The 24,421-nt window shown below is 47.8% G+C and overlaps 1 protein-coding gene across 7 annotated transcripts in view; it reads right to left on the bottom strand.

Moving 5' to 3' along the window:
* Positions 1-2,099: 2,099 nt before the first annotated feature.
* RALGAPA2 (Ral GTPase activating protein catalytic alpha subunit 2) overlaps positions 2,100-24,421 on the bottom strand; it is a 320,907-nt gene continuing 298,585 nt past the window's right edge. For 4 of the 7 annotated variants that reach the window (XM_021921288.2, XM_021921293.2, XM_021921294.2 and 1 more), the window contains one exon: positions 2,100-6,125. In XM_021921288.2, the coding sequence (XP_021776980.1) occupies positions 5,971-6,125 (155 nt within the window). In that variant the 3' untranslated portion in view covers positions 2,100-5,970. Of the gene's footprint in view, positions 6,126-9,548; positions 9,589-24,421 lie in introns of all 7 variants that reach the window. The other 3 variants (XR_004178987.1, XM_021921290.2, XM_021921289.2) reach the window with 2 other exon arrangements.

Here is a 24,421-nt window from a genome sequence, read left to right as displayed (position 1 = left end):
GGGTAGCCTAAGCCTTGGCATTAGGGGACCTTTTTACAGTGACCAAAACGTTGCTTTCAATAAACAGTCCATGCACTGGTGAAGAACGGTGACTGCTGCTAAATGGGGGTGTCATCAAGAAGTGGGAACTAGGAAACTGATCTCCTGCCTGGAGCCTCACTTTCTGACCTTGTGAATCTCAGTGAGCCAATGTCTTCAGGACTTGGTTTTCATACCCATAGAAGTAGGTGGTCAGATTGAGGGGGTGAGGGTGACCTTTCCAGCTGTAGATCCGTGCCTTGAGTAAACCAAATATGCAGGGACAGAGTTTACTTTGTGCTCCATTTCCGTGGCCTTCACTTTTTGGTTTGAAAAACGAAATGCAACTAAAACCATTTCCAGGTATAGACAAAAGAGCAAATGATAATAGTGCCCCTTCACATAAACGGTTTAATAAACCAAAGTGGCCTCAATTTAGTTTCTGCACATACACAGCACCATAATGCTAGCTTGAACAGGTACTGAAGTGAACAAATATCAGTGTGTGAGCCTCTCGCTGGAAGACACGCTTCACTGCAGGAGGCATAAATAACTGGTGTTTTTTCCTGGAACACTTAGAGAATTAGACTATGGTTAGGTGTACCTTAAAAAATATTCTTGCTTTCAATTCTGGTACCTAGCAGAAGCCCCAAAAGACCTATCAGGGCCTTGTAGCAATGGTCCTTTTGGAAGCACTGGAAGTTGTATTGTTCTTTGGAATTCTGCTGAAGGTTTTGCTTAATATGGCCCAAGATTTGATGAGTACTTTCTTAAGGTGACCTGATCACTTATAGGAGGCATGATGGACTGGAATGTCTCCCCACCCTGTCATCATTCTGCCACAAATAAAAAGTGTAGCAGAGAAAACGATTTGGTGAAAACAAAAACAAGGATATAAAAAACTAAACTGTTTAAGACTTTGAGAAAAACATCCTTTGAATTCCAAATAACCATTTCCATAGCTGACCTATCACCTATGACACGGAGTCATTAGTGAGCGGCAGAAACGCAGCTCCTAGGAGCAGCTATAGAGCGAAGAGCTGTCCTGCAGGGAGTGCTCTCCGATGTTCCCTCAGTGCAGGTGGGGGATGAGCTGCCCAGACCATTCCCGAGGGGGCTGGCCCAGCCCCTCAACCCAGATCTACCTGCAGGTCCTCTGGGTAGCTTTAAAAAGTGGAGATGCTGAGGTTCTAGCCCAGACCTGGTAGGTCAGAGTCGGCAGCAGTCAGGAACCTGCATTTGACTTATGAGGATTCTTCAACGCTGCGGATGCACAGGGTGGGACCCACTGCATCCAGGCCACAAAGCTCTAAAACTCCACATCAAGCTTCATTCGATGAGGTACCAAGTATTAGAAGCAGGACGTACCATTAAGCAAGCTCTTGTTATCAGTGAAAAGCTAGACATTGAATTTAGGGTCTGCTTGACTCCCAAGAAGGCATCCAGACCATTTGGGAGGTCACAGCCATGTTTTGTAAGTATTAGGTACTCAAAAAATATTTGCTAACTGGACAAATGGATGATTTTTGCAGACTTCTAATACAATGACCCGAAAGGTCACTGCTGCCTAGCGCATGAGTAGCCTGCGATGCTGGCAGAGGCCACCCGGCCAGGCTGTCATGAGATGGCTGGAGTCCTTAGATGGGCATCAGCCGGCTTCAGCCACACCAACAGGAGACCGTATCACATCCTATCACTTACTCACCTCTAAGGCTGCCTCCTGTTCATCAGGGACAGGGGCTCCTGACCGCTAGAAGGGGGCTGCCCTGGAGAGATGGAGCAAGGGGCACATTTCATTGCGGGCTCGGATGGATGTTACGGTAGCAGGCGATACTGACCCAGCCCTTTACTCATGGAGAGAGAAAGCGATTTAAGTAGATTGGAACCATGATGCTTGGATTCAGAGCCTCCTGTGACTGGATCTCAGCATTCCATGTTAGGAAATGAGGTCAACTATACATAAACACGTTGGTAAGCTTCCCCGCACAGGTACCAGCTACCATTTTGGATACATGTTTAGGTTTTAGTTAAAATATGCTTTCAAACAATTCTGTCCAATAAAAATGAAAACCACCTCTTTATTAGATGCCAGGGTAAACTTTATTTTCTTATAAACTATAATGAGAATGACAGAAACATATAGCACTGAAGTGCTGTGTTTCCACTTTATGAAATCATCACAGTAAATCAGAATTAAAGAGTAAAAGAGGTTAACTGGAGAGTCGGGTGGCTGCCATCTGCGGAGATGTGTGCTTTCTCGCCGTGGCTGCCTGTGCCGTGGTGTGTCCTGGCGCACACACATGTCTGCAAGGTGTTCCTACCACCTAGGAAGGAACCTAGATGTGGAGCATTAGGAAAATTAAATAACAAGAGACAGCAAAATAAGAATCAAATGACACGCTATAACTTAATTTACCGTATTTATCAATTTTTTTCCTTATTTACATGTACTAAACATTGTAGACCTGAAAACATAGGGAAACATTCATTTCATGTGTATGTCATACTGACAGACTGAGTACAACTAAAACGATGGTTGTTTCCTGTTGAATCTCCCTCGGATGCAGACATTCCCCTTCAGTAGATATAAAGGTAGCACAGTTACATTTACGACATCACAGTTAGGTTTTAAAGGATTCATCAGACCTCCACATGACACCAATACAGCAGGTCCGTGGGGTGCAGGTGGTGCCACCTGAGGAAGGCCAGGAAGACAGGATGTGCAGGGCTCTGTGGATCTGCATGAGCTCTTGTTTGTAAGGCTAAGGGTCTGATCAATCAACCCATGTCACCAAGTTTGGGTCACCCCACTTCCCCAACATGTGGCTCTTAGGAACTGCAGACTTTGTTGCTGAGGCAACCCAGGCTAAATGTCTTCACTTCTGTCTGCTGAAGGCTTGATTATTTTTAAAAAGTCATAATTTTTTTTTTTTTTGAGACGGAGTCTTGCTCTGTCGCCCAGGCTGGAGTGCAGTGGCCGGATCTCAGCTCACTGCAAGCTCCGCCTCCCGGGTTCACGCCATTCTCCGGCCTCAGCCTCCCGAGTAGCTGGGACTACAGGCGCCCGCCACCTCGCCCGGCTAGTTTTTTGTATTTCTTAATAGAGACGGGGTTTCACCGTGTTAGCCAGGATGGTCTCGATCTCCTGACCTCGTGATCCGCCCGTCTCGGCCTCCCAAAGTGCTGGGATTACAGGCTTGAGCCACCGCGCCCGGCCTAAAAGTCATAATTTTTTAAAGTACAAAAGCCTAAGTACAATGAGACTATAAACATCAGCTTTGCTCTGGATGGACTCTGGGAACAGGTGCGCAGAGAAGTGAGGGAGCTGGCCTGGCCCTGGCTGAGGCCAGCGAGTCTTACCCCATTTTGGCCCAATTAGGGCCACTTCTGTTTCCAGATGGCTGACCCACTGGTACCACCATGATGAGTCGGCGCTGTGCCTCAGGTGGGGCCCTACTGGATGAATGATCCACCGCAATTTTGCTGAAAGGGATTTATTACAAAAACACAATATTTGCTTTTCTAAGTAAAAAAAAAAAAAAAAAAGAAGCTTGATCATTGCAATTTTCCACCCCAAATAACAAAAACGACTCCAGTCCATGTGACCACGAGAAACGTGGCTGTCAGATTCCCAGCTCCACATTCCAAATCTCCAGACCAAAGCTGCTACGGAGAACGGCGGGCTCAAAAAAAAACTCCACTCACCAAACTGCTGGCTGTCATCTGGGGTCGTGAGGTCCTCAGGGGTTACAGGAAGGTTGAGTTATTTGCTGCCTACCACTGAATTTCCCACCCCAAGGTCGGGATGGCTGGTTCGTGGAAGCAAAATGAAATCATGGAACAGAAGTCCAGGATAGTTAAATACGATTTCTAAATCCTGACATATCTTTTCTACTACAGCCAGGAATTCCGCAACAGGAGTTTCTAGAGCCTGAAGATGAAATTTCTCCCAGAGGCGACCTGCTGGTAGAGACCTACAGGGGACTCTGGAGCCTAGGAGCATGCGATGGCCTTCCCAACAGGAGTGAGGTAAACAGGAGACAGGAGCAGCTCAACAGCAGGATCAAGCCTGAGTGACGTGGCCAAGCGACACGGCCCAGAAGTCTGGAATCATTTAAAATAAAGGGGCGTTTGCTGACACCACAGAAAATGCCAGGGCTTGCAGTCACTCTTCACATTGCCTTCTGGCCCCGTAAGTACCCTGGGCCTTTCCCAAAACAGCCCAGGAGCTGGAAGCTTCCTTCCACTTTGGGGCACCCTCATTCTCTTGTGTTCAGGTGATTCTCAAGGTGCTCCTATCAGTGGCCTGGCCTCAAGTGCTACCTGCAATCCCCTATAAAGCAGAAAAGCAAATTCTCTCCAGGATGAGCAGGCCCGCCCTTCCCTCAGAATGACCGGCTCAGCCCTTTCTCATTTGTCCTAAGAATGAGTCTGGCTCCTGGGTCTTCCCGTTCTCTCTACAAAGGCCAGGTTCCAGCCAAACCAGCTCAATAGCTAATGGAAAAAACTGGCTCCTCAGTGAAAATGGCCGCTCTGATGGGGTGAGAGCCTCAGAAGGCTTCTTCAGGCCTGGATGGCCAAGCAGCCTGAAGGTAACAAGTGTGTGCAAGGGCTGAGGGCAGAGGGCAGAGGATGGCGGGGAGACCTCATGCACAGGGCCCACCTTTCCCAGGACTGGCCCACCCATTTTACGCCGAGTTAGGGGCTGCGTCTCTCGTGCTGCTCTCCCTTCCCACTGCAGGGCGTTGCTCTCTCCCCAGCCACTGTGAGAACAAAGCCCGCGCAGTGGGGATTGACTCTGATGAGTTTCTTGGATTTACTTCCCAAGTGAAGTGCGGGGTGGAGCAAACCTCTAGCTCTGAGGCAGGTCAAGGGTCCAGGGCAGAGCCCAGGGTCCGCGCCAGCAGCTCTTCACTGCTGACTGATTTCTCTGCTGCAGGACGGGCAGGGCCCACCCAGTGCCCCGCAGCAGGAGAGGGCTTACCATTGCTTCTCTTTTCTTTCATTCATTAATTAATTCATTCATTTTTTTAAGAAAGAAAGAAAGAAAAAAAAAAAAAACAAAAAACAACAGGTCTAATGTGCCTTCCTTGGAGCCAAATGGGAAAAAATATAAGGATTAAATCCCTTGCTTAGAATCTGCTACCAAAAGCTTTGTGTGACAAGAAACATTTCCGAGGCCTGTCTGAGGCCTCTCTGGGCAACAGATAGGAGCCAAGTTGCAGCGTGAGGCTTCTGGAGGCACAAGGCCATTCGGGGGGTACCCGGCTCAGCCTAGCGCCTGAAGCCGGCATGCGCCTTTTGTGTGGATGTGGTCTGTGCTGTTTTGAGCCTTGGGACACTTCCTGTCCTGCAGGAACTTATGCAAGGACAGGACCCTGTATTTCTGGAATCTTCTGAGTGTTCTAAGATAGGGGCATCACCGTCACGACCTGAAGGGCCTCTGCGTGGTGAGCAGAACCTCGCTCAGTTAGAGGGCGTCAGGTACCAGGTGGAACAACACTGGACAACTGAGGTAAAACATCTCCTGGGCAAAAGACCCTGGGGAAAGCCAATTTCCACGATGATGAAAGTTTTGAGTAAACCATAAATCCTAACTTAAAAGGGACTAGCAAAATCAATGCAGATAGAATTCCTCAGTCAGACAATGGTTTCGCCAGCCCCTCTGTGAATCACGCTTGGGTTCATAAATGAGAAGAAACAACCTGGGGTGCAGAAGCCAGCTGCCCTCCGCCCCTCCCTGAAAGCGCAGAATCTTTTCCTGCTGTGATCTGCCCAGAGCAGCCACACCAATGCCCATGTGACAGTGGGTTCATCTCTGGTTTTTGGTGACTTTTTCGTTTCTTCTTTGGAAGTCCAAGGTTTGTGAGGTTTCAGGACAAGATGATACAGCCTAATTTGAGTCCCATCTGAGATGCTGTAGTGGGATTCACCATGGGCTTCAGAAGTCCACTAATGGGAAGACCTGCTGAGGGCACTAGTACAGCAATGAAATTTCCTGGAGATTCTGGGTTTAGTGGCTTGGGGCAGAGGCAGGAGAGGGTGTTCTGTCTCCTCCTCACTCAGGGGCTCTTCGAGGTCAGCACTCAGACTGGAGGCCAGGGCCCCTGCAAAGGAAGCAGAGAACTGCTAAGTCATGGAGGCAATGGAGGCTCTACGGCCACACAATTCAGGGAGGATCTGTGGCACTCGGAAGGGAGGGAAATTCCCAGGAGAAGGGTCTGGTGACCTCCTCCCACGCTATGCCGGCAAAGATGTTTGTTGAATGAATAAATACATGAATGTCTTTCTTCTTATTCTTTGCTCTGGGCTTTTCTGCAGCATAAAAGAAGCTATGGATCTTGTGAAATTAATTCAGACTTACTGTCCAATTCATAAGTAAAGAATGAAGAGAAAAGGCATCTGGTCATAGTGAAAGGGAGGAAGAGCCACTGAAGAAGCAGTGGCTGGAGTCAATGGAAAAGCCCGTGAAACTTCAGAGGACGCTCTGCAGATCCCTGGCGGTGTTCCTGGAATCTCCACTTGTTTACATATCAATATTCTACACAATGAGTTACAACTCAATTATTCCCCAAAGGGCCTAAGACTAGAGGTCAGGACTAAATTGCTTGTCTGAATGAGTCCAGATGAGCATACAGCTGTTCGGCACCAGAGGGAAAAGGAATAAAATTAAAACCTGCGCATCTGCATCCCACGCTTCCCCAGGGCTGCCGTCGGTGTGCTCAGAGGAATACAAGAATGCCTGCTGCAACACCGAGCCACTGTTGCGGGTGGAGCTGGGTCTCCCCTAGGGCCGTTCTGCCACTGAGAGGATCGTTTCATCACCCTTCCCCTTGTAGTGTATTTTTAAACCCTGTTGTATTATGCCCCAAGTTTCCTGCGTGACCTCTGCTGGGAACAAACCTCAAAAGCAGAGTTTCCACATCTTCCTCCCTGCATGATTCACTTGCAGGGCTTTGGTCTTTGAAAGTATTATTATTAGTGGCATTTGAAATTCATTTAAGTAGGTTATTGTATTCACAGACAGCATCTTTTTTCATTCTCTGAACTTACCTTCTTGTTTCTAGGAAGAGTTTCCAAAATCAATACTTGCAAACATGCTTGGACCTATGGCAGTAACCTGGCTCAGGGTGTTCTGAAATTCAGTACTTTCAGAGTCCAGGGGCTTCACTGTTGCCTCCCTTCTTCTCGGCTCGGTAAGGTCGGGCAAACAGAGAAGGCCCACTATTCTCATCTTTAAAACAGGCTGCAGCCGGGCGCAGCGCGGGGATCGCTTCAGCCCAGGAGTTCCAGACCAGCCTGGGAAACATAGTGAAACCCCAGCTCTACAAAAACACTGCAAAACGTATCCAGGCATGGTGGTGCACACCTGTAGTCCCAGCTACTTGGGAGGCTGAGGTGAGAGGATTTTGAGCCTGGGAGGTCAAGGCTGCAGTGATAGCACCACTGTACTCCAGCTTAGGTGACAAAGTGAGACCCAGTCTCAAAAAAAAAACACCACACAAGAAAAACCCCAGAACACAAAAACAGGCTGCTTCTGACAAAGGCAGTACAGCTAGACCATCATCCACAAGAGAAGCTGGATTGTTACGAGGCATCTCTCCATCCCCTTGTAGCTGGTGGTGGGCACTGGCATTTAATCCAGGGTGTGGGGCAGCGTGGGAGAACAGACTTGATTTAATCCCAGACAATATTCCAACAACCCAGCCCACTATGGTGATCAGATGGATTAGAATAAAGGACCAAAAAAAAAAAAAAAAAGCAAGTAAATGAAAGATATAAAGTGAGATCCAAAGAGAAAATGTGAACCTTTGCTAATTCTGGATTTGAAGGAAAACATTTTAGTTCCTCTGCCCCACCCACTCACCCAGGGAAGATAAAGAGGGAAAGAGGGTGCACCACGAGTTCCTGCAGATGGACAGAGGGACGCCAGCTTTGTCCCGCTGAGTGAGCCTGGAGAAGTGCAGGAAGCTCTGCAGAGAAGGGGGCCTGTGCACCTGAAAGCAGGGATCCCATGGCCGGGGCAAAGGGCAAAGCCACTCCTGCAGCTGGGCTGGAGCCAGTGCCACAGTGCCCTACACATGCCTCTGGTCCCCAGCTTTCCGCTGGGACATCCTCATCTGCATTGGGCCTTCGTGCCACAGCACCCTGTGGTGGGGAGGTGGCAGCTGCCGGACGGGTAGGCAGGACACAAGGTAGGGCCGCCTTCCTGATACGACACGTCCACTCGCAGCTGTGGTTCCACTCGCACTGCCTCTTCCCGGTGATGGAAGCCATGGATTTATTCACAGGACACTCGAACCTCACCTCCCGACTTTGGCGGCAGGAGCAGAACATGCATGGACACGGGGGTCTCAGCAAATGCAAAGTTTTGCAGCAAAGTGCGCTGCTCAGAGGGGACCGGACAGCCCTCTTCTGCCCCATCTTGACATGAGCACCTGGGCTCTGAGGCTCGTGTCACCTGCTGGGGCTGACACAAGTGAGCCCAGTTTGGGACAATACCAGGCCTGGGCTTAAGCCATGGGTGAGGGGAAGAGAAAGGGCAGCTGGCTGGAGGGTCGGCTGGCTGTGGCGCCGGCTGCTCCTCTGGCCTGCAGGTCCAACAGCCCTGCCTGGCAGAGGAGGGTGAAGGTTTGGATAAACCAACAAATTTGGACCCTAACATCCCACTTCCATATTTACTGAGACAAAGTGACTGGTTCTGTGCTTTGCATTCCACTGTGGGTGACAGGCTCATGAACGACAGCTCGCTCACTTGCTTTCTCCTGTGAAGGGCACTGCCATGATCCTTGTCATTACCAACTGCTTGCCTTCCACCTGTGAGCCTGGGAGGTGGTGCAGACCGGGCCACATGGGACAGGGTTTTCAGACAGCCCTGCCAAGCCAGCATCACAGCGCCGCAGGCAGGGCCTGGACCCCAGACCCAGGACAGAAAGGCGGGCTGGGGAGGTCACATCTGCCATGGCTAGCCTATCCTCTGGGTCCCAGACCGCAGCGCATCCCTGGGTCTCCACCCTCTGCACTCCGCAGCTTTTATCTGCTTTTCCTTCCCCAGCTGTTCCATTCAGCAGCCCCCACCACAACCTGCCCTCCCCGCATGGAGGCCTCAGAGGCCTCCTTTAAGGCTGGCGGCCAAAGGCCGGCCCAGCACATGCTGTGTCTTATCGGCCCATCTCAAGACCCTGTTCCTCCAGGCCTGGGCAACAAAAAAGCGGGTGGCCCCCGTGCCCACCGGCCCCCTACAGCCCCACACACAAAAGGGTAGGTGACAAAGACATTTTCCGGGATAGCAGGTGTTGGTGTCGGATTCTTCCCCGAGTGCACGGGCAGAAGAAAGGCAAGGCTGGGCTTCCCCGGGCAGCGCAGACATGCAGGGGCAGGAGTGCGGGCAGGGCCGCTCGGGAGGGGAAGGCCCAGGAGGGCGAGGAGCACCGATACAGGGTCCGCTACCAAGGGCAGCCGGTTAGAAAAGTCCCACCCCCTCCCCATAGCAGGGTGGCTGGACAAATCCACTGAAGTGTCTGTCTTACCTTGCTCAAATATTGTAATGAGACCTTTACGTGTTTTAATCTGAAGGGAAAGAACACAAAATCGAGTGAATACACACACAGCAGCCCACAGCTCCAACTTGATCATTAACACAGTGCTAATAATACATTTATCCCTGAGCTGCCCAAGCAGTTTTGCAGCCTTGTCAATCAGTAAAAACTGAAAACTCACTTGAAAATGCTACTTGATAGGACAAAATAGAAGCCGATGTCATGTTTGCAAATGTGAAATGAGAGAGACATTAACACTCCCAGGGTCTATGCATGCAGACCCTGTCAGGAGCCCTACAGATGCTGAACTGCACTGACAGCTATATCCTTTTCCTGCTCTCCAACTTTTCCTGACTGATTTTGTTTAAAATACAAAGATAAAAGTGTTTTCAAGAAAAGCATTTGAAATTCAATGGATGACCTGAAAAAATAATTGAAACCCCCTAGGTGGGCAAGTTTACATGTCTCCAAGTTTCATTTTACAGGTTTCTGAGTTACGCACAGTGTGTTAATACTGGTGTCACTTGCAACGTGACAGTCCTCAGGGAGGGGACACACAGCATCCTGTGCAGAGGAAAGCTTGGGAGGGGACCCTGGAGCGGGAAAATTGGACCATAAGGTCACTCTCACCCACAGAGCAGCAGGGTCTCAGCCGTCACCCAGAACTGAGGGGGATCTTAGCTTTTCTATTCTTTGTGACAGGTTCTTCCACCCCTTTCACACCATCCTATTTTCTACAGCGGGGTTTCCTTGGTGAATGCATCCTCTTTCTGCATCAGGCAGTAGCTTCTCCTGAACTCTCAGCCCCCACAACTCTCCTGAATTCTGTGTCACTAGACAACCATCAAATCCCGACAAAGGACATTCATCAGCGATGTGGACCATTCTCTGCACAGCCACAGTTGTAAACGTGGATTTTCTGCTGACCCCCTCTGCCAAGGTTGGCACAGTGACAGGGGCAAACTTCTAAGATGGTGGCTCCAGCAGCCATCAGGAGGAGACCACTAACATTCTCTTCGCCAAGGCTCCATGAAAGAAATGTGCACTGCTATGGAGACATCTTTTCCAATCTATTGATGAAAATTGTCCCTTTCTCCCAAGAAAATTATTTGGGGTTAGGAGATTCTGGATCAATAACTGATCGTGGCTCATGTATGATCCTTGGTCTGACTCCCACCCACCATGAACGCCGTTCCTTCTCCACACTTGGTTGTGCTCTTTGGGCACAAGAGGTTCTGGGCTGCTGCTGACTGTTGGTCACGGACTAGAATGTTTTCCGTGGATCCTCTGGAAGATTTAATCGTTTGGATTTCTGATTCCCCCCAGTGCACTGTGCTGTAGGGCCCCCATTTCCTCTCATGGAAGAGGGCAAACATAGAGCATATCTGCGTGGGTCTTCCTTGAGTTGAGGAAGTTCGGCTTTTAGAGCACCATGCCACTGACACCCTCCAGTGTGAGCAAAGGGTCTCTTTATGAAGGGGCTCCTTGATCTCACTCCTCTGCAGCCCCTCAGCTCTGGTTATGCTGTGTGTACAGGCACCCGATTGGTAGAAACCAAGAAAGCAGATGGCGCAGCTAACAATGGAGGACTTGTTTGTAATTGCTGATGAGGACTGGGTTGCCCCTCTCCTGTGTGTCCCCAGACGCAGCCTGGTGTGGTGTGCTGGACCACAAAGAATGTCTCAGTAACTGCCAATCCATGGTTGAGTTAAGGAGATGCAAAGACAGAGACAGTTGGGGGCTGCCTTGATTATTCCATGGGGCTCAAATGTCACTTGCCCTTGACACACGGCAGTGCTCCCAAAGGGTGGGGTTCCAGTCGTGGAGCAGAGGAGTAAGCTGTCAGCTTCTCGATATATCTCTGGGGTACGCACAGGGCACTGATCAACCTGGGCAGTGCGGAGGGCACCTGGAGGGCAATGTGCTTGGAGATGGGGGGTGGGAAGCGGCCAGGAGGGACCTGACGCCTGGCGGGGATAGGGGAGAGACACAAAGCCTAACTGTCCTATCCCTTTGTCAAATGGGCAGCAGATATGTGCCAGGCACTGTTTTCGGCTCTGGGTTACAGTGGTGACCAAAGCAGATGAAACCGCTGCCTTTGGGGGATCTTGGAGAAAAGTTACAGCATGCAGTCTAATTTGGGGTGGCAAAATAGCCTACTCTTTATATGTGTACAGCACAGTATGTATAAGTACTGTAAGTAAACAGATACATGGTGTTTCTGTGCTGTTTCAGGGGAGGGGACTAATTAGGAAACCAAAATGTCTCAGAAGGCTCCATGGTGGGGTGATAATGGATAAAAGGTTGTGACAGCCGGGCTCGGTGGCTCACCTGAGGTCAGGAGTTCAAGACCAGCCTGGCCAACATGGTGAAACCCTGTCTGTACTAAAAACACTAAAAAATCAGCTGGGTGTGGGGGCGGGCGCCTGTAATCCCAGCTACTTAGGAGGCTGAGGCAGGAGAATTGCTTGAACTGGGAAGGTGGAGGTTTCAGTAAGCCAAGATGGTGCCATTGCACTACATTCTGGGCAACAGAGCGAAACTCTGTTCCCCGCCCCCCCCCCCCCAAAAAAAGTTGTGACACTGGGTTATAGGGTTAATGTGTGTTTTACATTCGAAGCCATTTTTACCTATTTGTGGGGCTGGGAATCGAAGCCAGCCCCACTCATATCTAAGAGCAGTTGAGCAAGACTCCTCAGGGACAGCCCTTAACGGTTTAACTCAGACACGAAAAGGCCAAACTGTGGCCAACTGGCGGCTCAGATGCAGAGTTGAGCTGGAGGAATCCAGAAGTCACTTCTGAAGAAAGATGTCTTGCTTCTTCCGCCTTGTGTGACTTCTCTGATACTCTGGATATCAACAGGGATTTAAAGCAGGACAGGAAACAAGAGGCTGGCTGGACATGTGTTGTGTTGTGTGCGGCTCCGCCTAGCAGAGGCGCTCCAGGAATTGGTGGGCCTTTCTATGGCATGCTTTCTCCAGCTGTACTCACTGGGATAGCAAGAGAGCAAGGCTTTGAACCAAGCTTCTTGCCTCTGAGGAAAGGCTGCCATCCAGAACTGCCACCTGGGATGATGCTGGGCAGGGTCAGACAAGAAACGCGGCTGCCTGTCTCTGGATCCTGGTTACTGAACAGTCAGTGTGGAAAATGATTAGCTGGTTCAAGATAATTAGGAAAGAGAATTATTTTGAGAGCTGGCATGGATGAGGGAGAGAAAGAGTGGACTAGGGCTCCAGCTTTAGGCAAGTGCTAAATATCCTACCAGCAGGAAGGCGGACAGAGTGGGAGATCAGAGAGCTGTCTGGGCTATTCAGATCCCTTGGAATGGCTCTGAGGAAGGGAACAGGTGCAGGCAGTGGATGGGGTAAGCCCACACACTCAACACTGGCAACCCAAGGCCAGTGGGAATTAGCCAGCCTAATTAACATCTCCAAATGGCCCAAGGATGGCTTCCAGTATTTCCAATCCAGCAGCAGTGGCTGTGTCCTGGCCCTGGCTCTGACTCTGGGTTTGGCTTCCTCTTTCTGGTTGTTGGTCTTGCCCATCACCCATGGTTCAGAAGCCGAAAGCTGGGACAGCTGAACCGGCAGGAAGGGAGGGAAGAAGGGAAAGTGCGTGAAGCGTGTGCCGGGGCTAGGTGAGCAGGTGGATCATTGGTAAAAGAATTTTCCTGGCATTTTTTTCTTTCTCTTCCCTGACTATAATGTACTTGTGTGGCTCTATTACTAAATTAAACTAAATTATAAATTTAAAATTAATATCTTGGTGTCAACTTTCTTGTTAGGCCATCATAAAGAAACGTTTCCAGACCCTCTCTCACTCTCACAGAACATAAGCACCAAGATTTCCGCTGCATCTTAGCCACGGGAAGTCTGTGTACTTTACCAGACTGAAGTCACATGAGTGAATGGCCACACAGGACCCGAACGTTCCCAGCAGCAATATTCACAGTGACCAAAAGTGGAAACAGCTCAAATGTCCATCAACAGATGAATGGACCAACAAAATGTGGTCTATCCGTACAGTGGAATATTTGGCAATAAAAATAAATGGAATACTGATATGGGCTACACATGGAGGCACCTTAAGAGTATGCTAAGAGAAAGAAGTCAGCCACCAAAGACCACAGATGGGATGATTTTATTTATATGAAATGTCCAGAATGGGCAGGTCCATAGACACAAAAAGTGGATTCGTGGTTGTTTAGAGTTGAGGGGTGGGCGGGGAGAAGGGGGATTGACTATCGGCAGGCTGTTTAAAGGGGGATGAAATGTTATAGAATTTGATTGTGGTAATGGTTGCATAACCTAATGAATAGACCAAAGACACTGACTTGTATACTTCATATGGCTGAACTGCATGATATGTGAATTAGATCTCAACAAGCTGGTTTTTAAAATGGCAAAATAGAATAGAAGGTGGTCTGGGTGGCACTACTATTCCCATGATTCCAAAAGTGACACAACAGAAATGGCTCTGAGATTTCAGGAAAAAAATCCCCCAGGGGCACCCAGGCAAGCAGGGGAACGAGGGCAGCTATGAAGCTCCGCAGATGCCACCAGCACCTCTCCTGCTGTGCCTCGCACCACCCTCAAAGCAAAGAGGGCCACCCCACCGATGGCACACTGCTTTCAGTGACTTGTTTTCCCTTCCAGGTTGTCTCCCAAGCTTATTCTAACTTGAATTGATCTGTTTTAAAACAACTCAGGAGTGACTGCGGCAGTTGAGGCGGGATTACAGTGTGATTTGTCCCAAGATACACTGGGAGTGTGTGCGCCACTCAGGACTATATTTTAAAAATTTCCCTAATAATCAACAGCTCAAGAAAATGTAGCAGTTAAATCCATGGTGATTGTGGGAGGACAGTGAGTTCTAGGTATTTGTCTAAGGTGTCTGAGGAAACACTGCAGAAGCAATGGACGTGTCTGGTAGTTTCACTGATAAAAATTGTCTTGTCCTCAGAAAGGAATTTTGGCCCATAATTAAGATACTTGTTATATGTGAATTATTTCTGTGGTGCTCCTTTTGAATTGTAAAGTAGGCAACGCTTTAGTTAAATTTCTCAGTTTTCTGTGCCAAAGTGGGTGTGCCTTTGCCACTGTAAAAACTGTACAGGCCACACATTCTAGAAAACAGTCCTTTCTGCCTTCAGGGAGGAACATTTTGCCACTGCCACTGAAGAAGGGCTCCTCCCTGCCACTGGGTTGTTCATTCCTGTGGGTGGGTCCCCCACAGCAGGCACGGAGACGCAAGGGGGATGTAGGGTGGAGCAATGAGTCCTGTCTGAGAACTAAGAGGCCTAAGTGCTCGAGCCCTGGTCGGGACATGAACAGCCACCTGGTGATGGAAAAACCAGCCTGCCTCCATTCCTCAACTGTCAGAGCAATCTTGCCTCATGGGAGGGGGACTCTGGGGAAAGCGTGCAGTAAATTGCAAATCTCTACACATACATAAAGAATGGTTACAGTTCACAGAGTCCTGGAGACCATTTTTGTAAGAGTAAAAAAAGCTAGGGAGCCTTGGCCTCCCATCCTTGCCCTTCTGTGTCACTGAGGTGTTTATCAAGTTTCTTGAAGTCGCTTTCTGTGTAGCGGGGGTGGCCATCTGCGCGATTCTTCATGCACACCCGTACTCATGAGCACTGGAACTCACAGGGGTCTGCAAGGTCTTGAGGGCAGGGTGGGACATGTGGCTGAGCTCCACGTTCTGCCTGTCTGGGCAATCCAGGATAGTGGCTGTGTTCTGTGGTGCTGGAGTGAGGGGGCACCGCTGAGGGCCCCTCTCGTGCCCCCCAGGGAATGTTCAGGCAGAACACCTCTTGTATGAGCATAGCATCCTTTTATGCACCAGACACCTATGACATGCCTGTTGCGTGTCTGGAGATGGGAATACATGGCGAGTAAACCGTCATGGAAGTTGTCCCCCCTCCCCACTGAAGCCTGACCGCCCTTTGTAGAAGAGTCATATCATAGCACTCTGCTGCTTCACAGGCTTTGTGTGCTGCCCAACTCACCAGAGCAAGAGCCAAGGTCTTGTCCTCTGCCCGCAAGGCCACTCTGACCTCCCTGTTCCTCCTGCCCACCCGGGCTTGCTCAGCTCTAAGTAGGCTGGGCTCCTTGTTCCTTGATTGTGCCGGGAAAGTCCCTGCCTCAGGCCCTTCCACCTGCTCTTTCCTGCCCCTCCCTCCTCATCATTTCTCACATGCCGCCTTTCCAGGGAGGCCTTCTCTGACCCCCTATTTTAAAGTGCACCCCCACCCCAGGTGTGTTGGGTTTTTCTCAGTAGCATTCCCGAGGCTCTTTCCCTGTTGTCTTTTCTCCTCAGCACTCTTCAGCTCCTGAGAGCAGACACCATTGTCTACTCGCCAGTCTGGAAGGCGAGCCTCCAGTGGAGGAAGGGCTGCTGTCTGTCTTGCCCATCTCTGCAACTGGCATATTCAGTGTTTGGTAAACATTTATGGGATGAATGTCTGAAAACCCACTTTTGTGGGCTTTATGAGACGCTCTAAGGAGTGAAGCTGCAGTTCGCATCTACTGAAATTGTAGCAAAGGTGTGTCCCTCTGTGTCCCCAGGTCTTGAGTGGACCTGAGTTTTAATATCTCAATTTGGCCTCGAGCAAGTTGCTAGCTTTGGGTAAGTGGGAGAAAGAGCAGAGTCAGCCTAGTGGGCTGCAGATTTCCACTTCTGGTCTCCTCCTTCCTTCTCCGTGGTGACTGATTTCCTCTGGGACTCTCATGTGTGATGCTGTTGGGTCAGCGACTGTCATCCCGGTCCGGAGCGCCTGGCCTCACAAAGCTGCACGCCCAGATGTTACCTGGAGGCTGTGGTGCTAACTGGAGTCGCGCTGTTTCTCCAGCTGCTTCTCTGCACCCTAGGGATGTAGCTAGGAAGCAGGGCTTCCCTAATGACAGCGCATGGGCTCTGGGATGCACACTGACTGCAGGGTCTGCCCAAACACATTCAGCAGCAATGGCAAGGCAAGGTGTGCGCACTTCCTGTTTTGCCTGAGATTAGGGGTATGGGGGAGTGGAACCTTTCCAAGCCAGACCTGTGATTGCTTTTCCTTATCCTCAGGCAATCTCATAGATCACACAATCCCACACAGGAGAAGACAGATGCTGGAATGGTGAAGGCCACTGGTTCCCACCACAGGTCACAGCTGAGTGCTGCGGGAAAGGCAAGAGGAGCCTCTGCGTGGGGGCACAGGTAGGTGGAACGTGTCCTCTATGAATCTGGATTCTATTGTCTCATATTCTTGAAGTGGTCACAAAACAGGATTTTCCCTACTCTTTCTCGGCATTGTCCACGGTGATGCTACTAGGTTGCTTGTGTACTGAGAATTTGGCCACATCAATGTAAATACATAAAGTTATTTATTTTAAAATGGATGGGCATGTTTCCATTTTTAAGGGATTTTATTCCTTCAGCTGTTTCGAGGGACTTTCAAGGCTAATGGGCAAAAAGGAACTGGCTTTTCTCTATAGAGAAAACCTGTGCTACTGACAGGTTTAGTTCCTGTTATTATCCTGTATCTTCCTGGAAAAGGACAGTATAAAATATTCTTTCTTCTTTCTGTCAGAAGACTTAACTGCAAATAAGAGAGGTTCCATTTGGCCTCTGCTTTGGTTTGGCTGTTGCTGAACAGGAATTTGAGCAAAACCAGAGTCTTCTAGGAGGCCCCTCAGCAGCTGAGGTTGTGCATGCACCACCTGCTCAGCCAGGAGGACTTGAGGGCCACAGTCACGGTTCACAAGGAATGTGAACCTGGGGTGTCGGGAGCTCCAGGTTCTTCTGAAACAAATTCTCAAGGTTATTTCAAACAAGCTTTAATTAAGAGTTATTTCCAAAAATTGTCTCTGAGAAAAATTCCTGGTACCTGCCAGCCATCTCTTGGCAACTGCTAAAGTATCCCCTGAGCTGTAATTAGCAGTCAGGCAGGAGGAAGATGCCACCTGCACTTAAAACCCTGTAAGGATTGGGAACCCAGAACCTAACGCAGCATTTCACAGAAAAAGCTGCACCTTCAGAGTTCCGCCAAAGGAACAGATTCAGTGCAAGGTTGACACTTCAAAATGAATGATCTCAGGCCACTTCTTATTCTGGGAACCTATGAATAGCCCCAGCATCAGCCCCAGGGTTGTCAGGAGTTGTCACTGTCCCCGCAGTGGCTCTGAAACATGTGGTTTCTTTCTCTCTGCTCTTCTCACATTTACTATCCTCTATCTTTTTATTTTTGTCCATGGGCCTTCCAGTTCTCAGACATTAGGCAATGTGGGGAAGTTCCAAACCGGCTGGCAGGATGCTTAGTAGAATAGCTAACACACACGAGGCAAGTTTTCATTCTCCTCAAGTTCACAAGGCAAATGGCATGGTTCATCTCAGGGAAATCTCAACCCAACTGGCCTAAACCACTAGCTGGTTATCTTTTTGACACAAGTTATAGTTTGGAGGAAACTTATCTGGGCTTATTAATAGCCATTTCTTGTGGCTCATGAGTATCTGCTTTTCTCCAATAAGACTTCAAGCTTCACAAGGGAAGGAGAGACACAGGCCTGCATGAGGTTCCCAGAGCTTTACTTTGTGTTGCCTGAAGTGCCCTGCACAGTCCTGCTCAGTGGCAGCCTCCAGGGACAACAGGGACCACGTCAGAGATGGTAACATCTGACAGGCAGCAGCGGCGTTTTTCTAGCCAAGCAAATGAAAAGAATGCTTGTCTCATCTCTTCCAGAGCTGACTCCGAGGAGAGTAAAAAAGTTTTAAAGGAACAAAGGGATGAAGCAGCACGAAGCCTAAAATGGTGCTAAACAGGGTGATCGATAATTCCCTTTAAGACCCTCGAGACCATCTACGAAAGCACCTTGAATCAAGTTTCAGTTACTCCGTCTATGGATTCGCTGGCTCCTGACTTCCCCTGCTCCTGACTTCCCCTGCCTTTCTCCACACCAGCTTCTTATCAGATTTCTTGTCAGTGGCCCACTTTCACTAAGAGACTGGGAAGGAGAGGACAGATGAAACATAATTATGAGTGTTTGCTCTGCATCTTGCATCAGGCCCACACATCTGCGGTCTAGAGACACACCTATTCTGCTTAAAGCAACAGCCTGATACCTTTCTGTCCTCCTTTCTATTCACTCCTGTTGCACGTAGGAAAGAAATCCCATGTACCATTCTCTAAAGAATTTACAGTCCAGGCCGGGCGCGGTGGCTCAAGCCTGTAGTCCCAGCACTTTGGGAGGCCGAGACGGGCGGATCACAAGGTCAGGAGATCGAGATCATCCTGGCTAACACGATGAAACCCCGTCTCTACTAAAAAAATACAAAAAACTAGCCGGGCGAGGTGGCGGGCGCCTGTAGTCCCAGCTACTCGGGAGGCTGAGGCAGGAGAATGGCGTAAACCCGGGAGGCGGAGCTTGCAGTGAGCCGAGATCCGGCCACTGCACTCCACCCTGGGTGACAGAGCGAGACTCCGTCTCAAAAAAAAAAAAAGAATTTACAGTCCATTATGGAGAGGAGACACACACACAGGATAAAGGCTTATATATGCTAAGGAAAATCAAGATATACATAATCACAAGTTAGATGGCACTAAAATTAAGACCTAAATATTACAGAGAGAATTTAGGGCAGTGGTTCTCAGTCCTGCCTGCATGTTAAAATGTCCTCAGTTTTTTTTTTTTTTTTTTTTCTTTTTTAAAATTCCATGCTCAGGCCACACCCCAGACCAATAAATCCGAATCTAGTGGAGGGACTCAAGCATCAGTATCTTTACAGCTTCACAGGGGATTCCAATGTGCAGCCAGAGTTGAGCACCACTGGCTCTTGGTGATGGAATGATAGCTAGTAAAAAAACTTTCTATCAATGTTGTTCCATCTTTGCAAGAAGAATACATCTTAAATTGGAAAAAATCCAAGCAAAAGTGGTCAAAATCAAGCCAGTTATGAGGGAAGGAAGACTTGGGCTGTGTCCAGAAGGGATTATGGGGGTAGAAGAAACATCTGTACAAGGCAGTTGTCTGTAAGACGTGTGGCAACACTTTGGCCAGCTACAGCCAAGTGTGCTGAGTGTGCTGAGTGGGATGGCTGAGTTATTGAATAGATGGTGATATCAGATAACTTGTATTTAAGGAAAACTTCTCGGTCGGGTGCAGTAGCTCACGCCTGTAATCCTAGTACTTTGGGAGGCCAAGGTGGGCAGATCGCTTGAGCCCAGGAGTTTAAGACCAGCCTGGGCAACACGGCGAACCCCTGTCTCTATAAGAAATACAGAAATTAGCTGGATGTGATGGCTTATGCCTGTAGTTCCAGCTACTCAGGAGGCTGAGGCTAGAGGAGCGCTTGAGCCTGGGACGGGGAGGATGCAGTGGGCTGTACTAACACCACTGCAATCCAGACCTGGGCGACAGAGTGAGACCAAAAGGGAAAACTTCTGGATTATCTGAATAGAGTAAAATACGATTCTGGCCTTTAGTGTTAATAAAGAGTTGGTAGCTATGGCTCTGATTATGGGATTATCACTATAGTGTGGGCACAGCGCTGGCATTTCCATGGGGAATGGGGAGGTGAAGGTTGAGTTGGCCCTGATTCCAACTTGCCCATGACCTTCGGTGGTCATTTCATGGGTTGGTCTTCAGCTCGCTCAAAATTAATGTGACAGGGTTAGACATGATCTTTCCTGAAGTCCCTTCTAGTTCAGCACTCTGTGATGTTCTTTGCTGGCTTCAGCAAAGTTATGGGGAAGTTGAACACATACGATTCAAAAGAAGTACTATTGATTAAAACCGTATTAAGACCACTTTAACAGGGAGAGAATGAATACAAATGGAATGAGTCTGTCACATGACTATCCTTTCAATGAGTGGGGAAACTCTTTTTTGGGGTTTGGGTTAGGATTTACTGGTGCTGTTTCTAGGAGTTAACCTGATTATTAACTGCTTGGTGAAAGAGCCAAGGAAGATTACCTGTCAGGACTGCATGCAGAATGACAAGACTGCATATGGTGCGGAGGCCTTACCAAGCAAAAGCTGGGTGTAGCCGTATCTCTCTGGGCAAAGGCTGGTAAGTTCTAAGAGGAGTTTGTGTAGTGTCTACATCATAGATATGCTTTGAGGCAAATGTGTAACATAAGTGCCTCCATCTGCAGTTTTAGGAGAAGATTTACTGGCCACCAAAATAACTCAGTGACACCAGGCAGAGTCTTCTGGTAAAGGTTCTGCAAACTTAACATAATGACCGTGTTGTAGAAGAAAAGCTACAAAAGTCTTTTTCATTAGGTAAGTGGCATAAATAACCCTTTCCACGAGGGCGTCCAAGCAATTGTGTGAAAGATAAAAGTTTGCAGTTTTGTGCAATAGCAGGAATGGCAGCGGCATCCTAAGACCGACTCAGACTAATCTGGTTTAAGCTCCAAATACGACCTACATTAAAAGTGGCAGACTCTGATGAAGCATAGTGAGGAATTTTCTCCCACTTGTTCTAAATCCTGGAGCCTTTACAATCCAGCCTATCATAAAGGAGGAAGTATTTCTGACCGTATCTTGGAGAAATCAAATGCTGTGTTTATGCAGGGCTAACAAATAAACAAAGATCTGTGCTCCCTCTGCTGGCTCTCTATAGCAATATTGAAGGAGAAAGGAACCATACGTAGTATTGGCATCTTCAGTAAACACAAGTCAGTTTGGGTATTCTGAGAAGAACCACTCATTTAACTTGGTTTTGAACATTCTTTGGGAAAAATCTATCTTTATCGACTTCGGACAAAGGCACTTGGAAATTCTTAAAATTAGATATGAAATGAGACATACCTGTAGCCCTTGGCTACCAGATTGCTAGCTGTGACTGTAATAGTGATCTGGGGATTGATTTATCAGCAGACACAAGTGGATTCCTCCAAGATTTTTAGATCCAGACACAATCTTTAAGGCAGTTCTGAAAAAAAATCTCAGGTCCAATGTAAAGTTCCTTTTTTCTCTTTTATAAGAGCAACTTCCAAAAAGTAAAGATTTACACTATTTATATCTTTTCTGATAATGTCAAACACTAGACTTGATTTTCCAAATCATTAGCATGCAGAAGAATGACCTCATGGTGAACAGATGCACTTGGCTGTGAGCTGCAGTGATTACATCAGTCCCTCCCAGCAGTCGAGGGTGCCCATTCCAGTTAACCCTTTCAAGGCCTCTCTGCTGGTCCCTCTTTCTTGGTGATATGATTGAAAACACAAATTTAGTCCCCCACCTCAATATGTGTGTGTGTGTGAGAGACAGAGAAATGTACATGTGTATATAAATGTATTTATATATAAAACATATATATGTTAACTGCAACCAATATTTTAACACTAGCTACCTTTTAGATTATTTATATTTATTGCTGGTCAAAAAAGGAAGGTAAACTACAGTGCTGGGTAAAAAAGTAGTTGAAATATCTTTATGTCAGGTGTTATCAATACAAGTAATGGATGGAATAGATATAAGGTAGACATGATGGTCTTTAAAAATATTTTCTGGGCCGGGCGCGGTGGCTCAAGCCTGTAATCCCAGCACTTTGGGAGGCCGAGACGGGCGGATCACGAGGTCAGGAGATCGAGACCATCCTGGCTAACATGGTGAAACCCCGTCTCTACTAAAAAATACAAAAAAAACTAGCCGGGCGAGGTGGCGGGCGCCTGTAGTCCCAGCTACTTGGGAGGCTGAGGCAGGACGATGGCATAAACCTGGGAGGCAGAGCTTGCAGTGAGCTGAGATCTGGCCACTGCACTTCAGCCTGGGCGACAGAGCGAGACTCCATCTCAAAAAAAAAAAAAAAAAAAAAAAAAAATATTTTCTGATTAGGAAAATAGATTTTGTTTTGAAAGCTCTTTGAAAAAAGCTGAGCACTCATATATTAGCAGCTACATCACCATGTGTGGTTGACAGCACATCCTGAACGGAAGTCTGTTCACCTGGCCAACCCCGTCCCCACAGGGCTTGTTGGGCGGATGGGTAACGGCACCTGGATGGGGGAAGTCAGAGGCAGAGGGCATTTTCCAACAGTGGAACCTTCAGGCACAGGCCACTCCCACTGAGCACATCTCCCACTTTCACTTCAGACTTAAAGGCTGATATTGGGGCTTTCCCTCTAGAAGTGGGGGCTGCATGCTGCTTTCTGGCTTGCTGCTACCAATACAGTGTGGAATGAATGCAGTGTTCAGGTGACGCTCCCTCTTCATTAATAATAAAGTCCCTTGTGGTGAGGGTACAAAGAAAACCTAGGAGCCCCTAATTCCTCAGATTGTGCATATGCATGTGAGCCCAAGCCCAAGGCCCTGCTTTGATGACACTGAGGGCCAGAGATGGTCTGATTGGGTCCTAAGTGCACTGTGGGAGCTTAAGCCGCTCAGGGTCAATTTTTCCAGTTGGCTTGTTGCTTGGAAGAACAGACTTCACCTCAATTTCTTAGTTTAAGCTGGCTGGCTCATCTGGGTTTGATCGCACTTGTCCCAAGAACATAACAGTGTAAACAAATGGCAAATGTTTTCATCTGTAGAAGTAGTAACAGATAGTGGACAGGGATTCTTCAAAAGCGAAGCCAGTATGTAAATGAGAAGATGCTTCTGAAAACGTGCTTGTCTATGGTGCTGAAATGCTCCGTTCTCATTGTACTGCCCCACATTTCAGTTCAAATCAAGATTATATCTACTTCCTTCCTGCTCAGCGTTATGAGGAGATATGCAAAGAATTAAAACAGAACATTATGCCTAGACTTAAAAATCACACTTAAGGATAGGTATGATAGACATAATCATACCTATAAAAAATTTTCCCACTCAACACTGAATACCTTAAACCATGAACACTATGAAATGTAATACTGATGTTAATAATTTGAAAAGTGGAGGGAGTAGCATTTGTCTTGATATTCCATGTTTGGTTTCACATTCCTTTTAGAAAAGTTCCAATGCCCACCCTCACATGCTGTCAGAATCTTTATTCTGGTAAGCAATTTTCAAAAATATGACATTCTTGAAGAAGCCCATTGACAATCCTCTCCAAGTAGAGTTCTTAAAAACTCGAATTGCTCCTAGAATCTCCCTCATTTCAATTGGTTTAAATAATTATGAATGTTTGGAAAAGATCAAATTAGTTTATACAGAGGCTAAAATATACACAGAAAACAAGGTCCATCATTATTCATTTTGATAATATCTTAATAATCTTAAGAATGTAAGAGTTAAGGAATGAAAACATCTAGTTATTATTTACATGTTTAATTTTAAGAAATAAAAAGCTTTCTCAAGAGTTAAAAGAAACAAACAAACAAAAAAACAAGAAACAAAAAACAACCTGCACTGAAAAATCAAGTCCTCACGAAGAGGGGAATAATCTCATGAGGGTGGGAAAAAGCTGAATGAGATCTTTTTAAAATTAGCTTTGCTACAGATCCCTCATGTTCTTGCACTGAAAAATTAGAAACAATTTAAAATCTCTAGCCAGACTGAGTATGAAATCTTCATTTCCCTTGAAACGAATTTTTTTTTGTCTTAGATAGAATGTTGGCAGAGTGTATAAAAGAATTCAATTCACAGCTGTTCCACTTTTTTAATGTAAGAAACATTAATCAAAGCTTTAAGTTATAAGCTTTTCTCATGTTGCTTAGTATTCCAGTTCAACAAAGATCAATAGAGGCCATCCCAGTGTTCCTTGACGCCTCACCAGGAAGCAGAGGCGTGATTATGCAAATCGCGCTGCTCCTGCACCTCTGCCAGCCTGCTTATCTCCCAAGCCTTCTGCCTGCTGCTCCTGGCTCCCTGCGCAAGTGCGTGCCTCTCCCTCTTATCTCCCAACAAAGCTCGGAGAGGCGAGGATTGAGGCCAGCGATGTTAAAC

The sequence above is a fragment of the Papio anubis genome, chromosome 16, assembly GCF_008728515.1.
Source record: "Papio anubis isolate 15944 chromosome 16, Panubis1.0, whole genome shotgun sequence".
In the NCBI taxonomy this organism is placed as follows: Eukaryota; Metazoa; Chordata; class Mammalia; order Primates; family Cercopithecidae; genus Papio; species Papio anubis.
The sequence above is the reverse complement of the archived record's forward strand: the minus strand, read 5'-3'. Positions and strand labels throughout refer to the sequence as shown.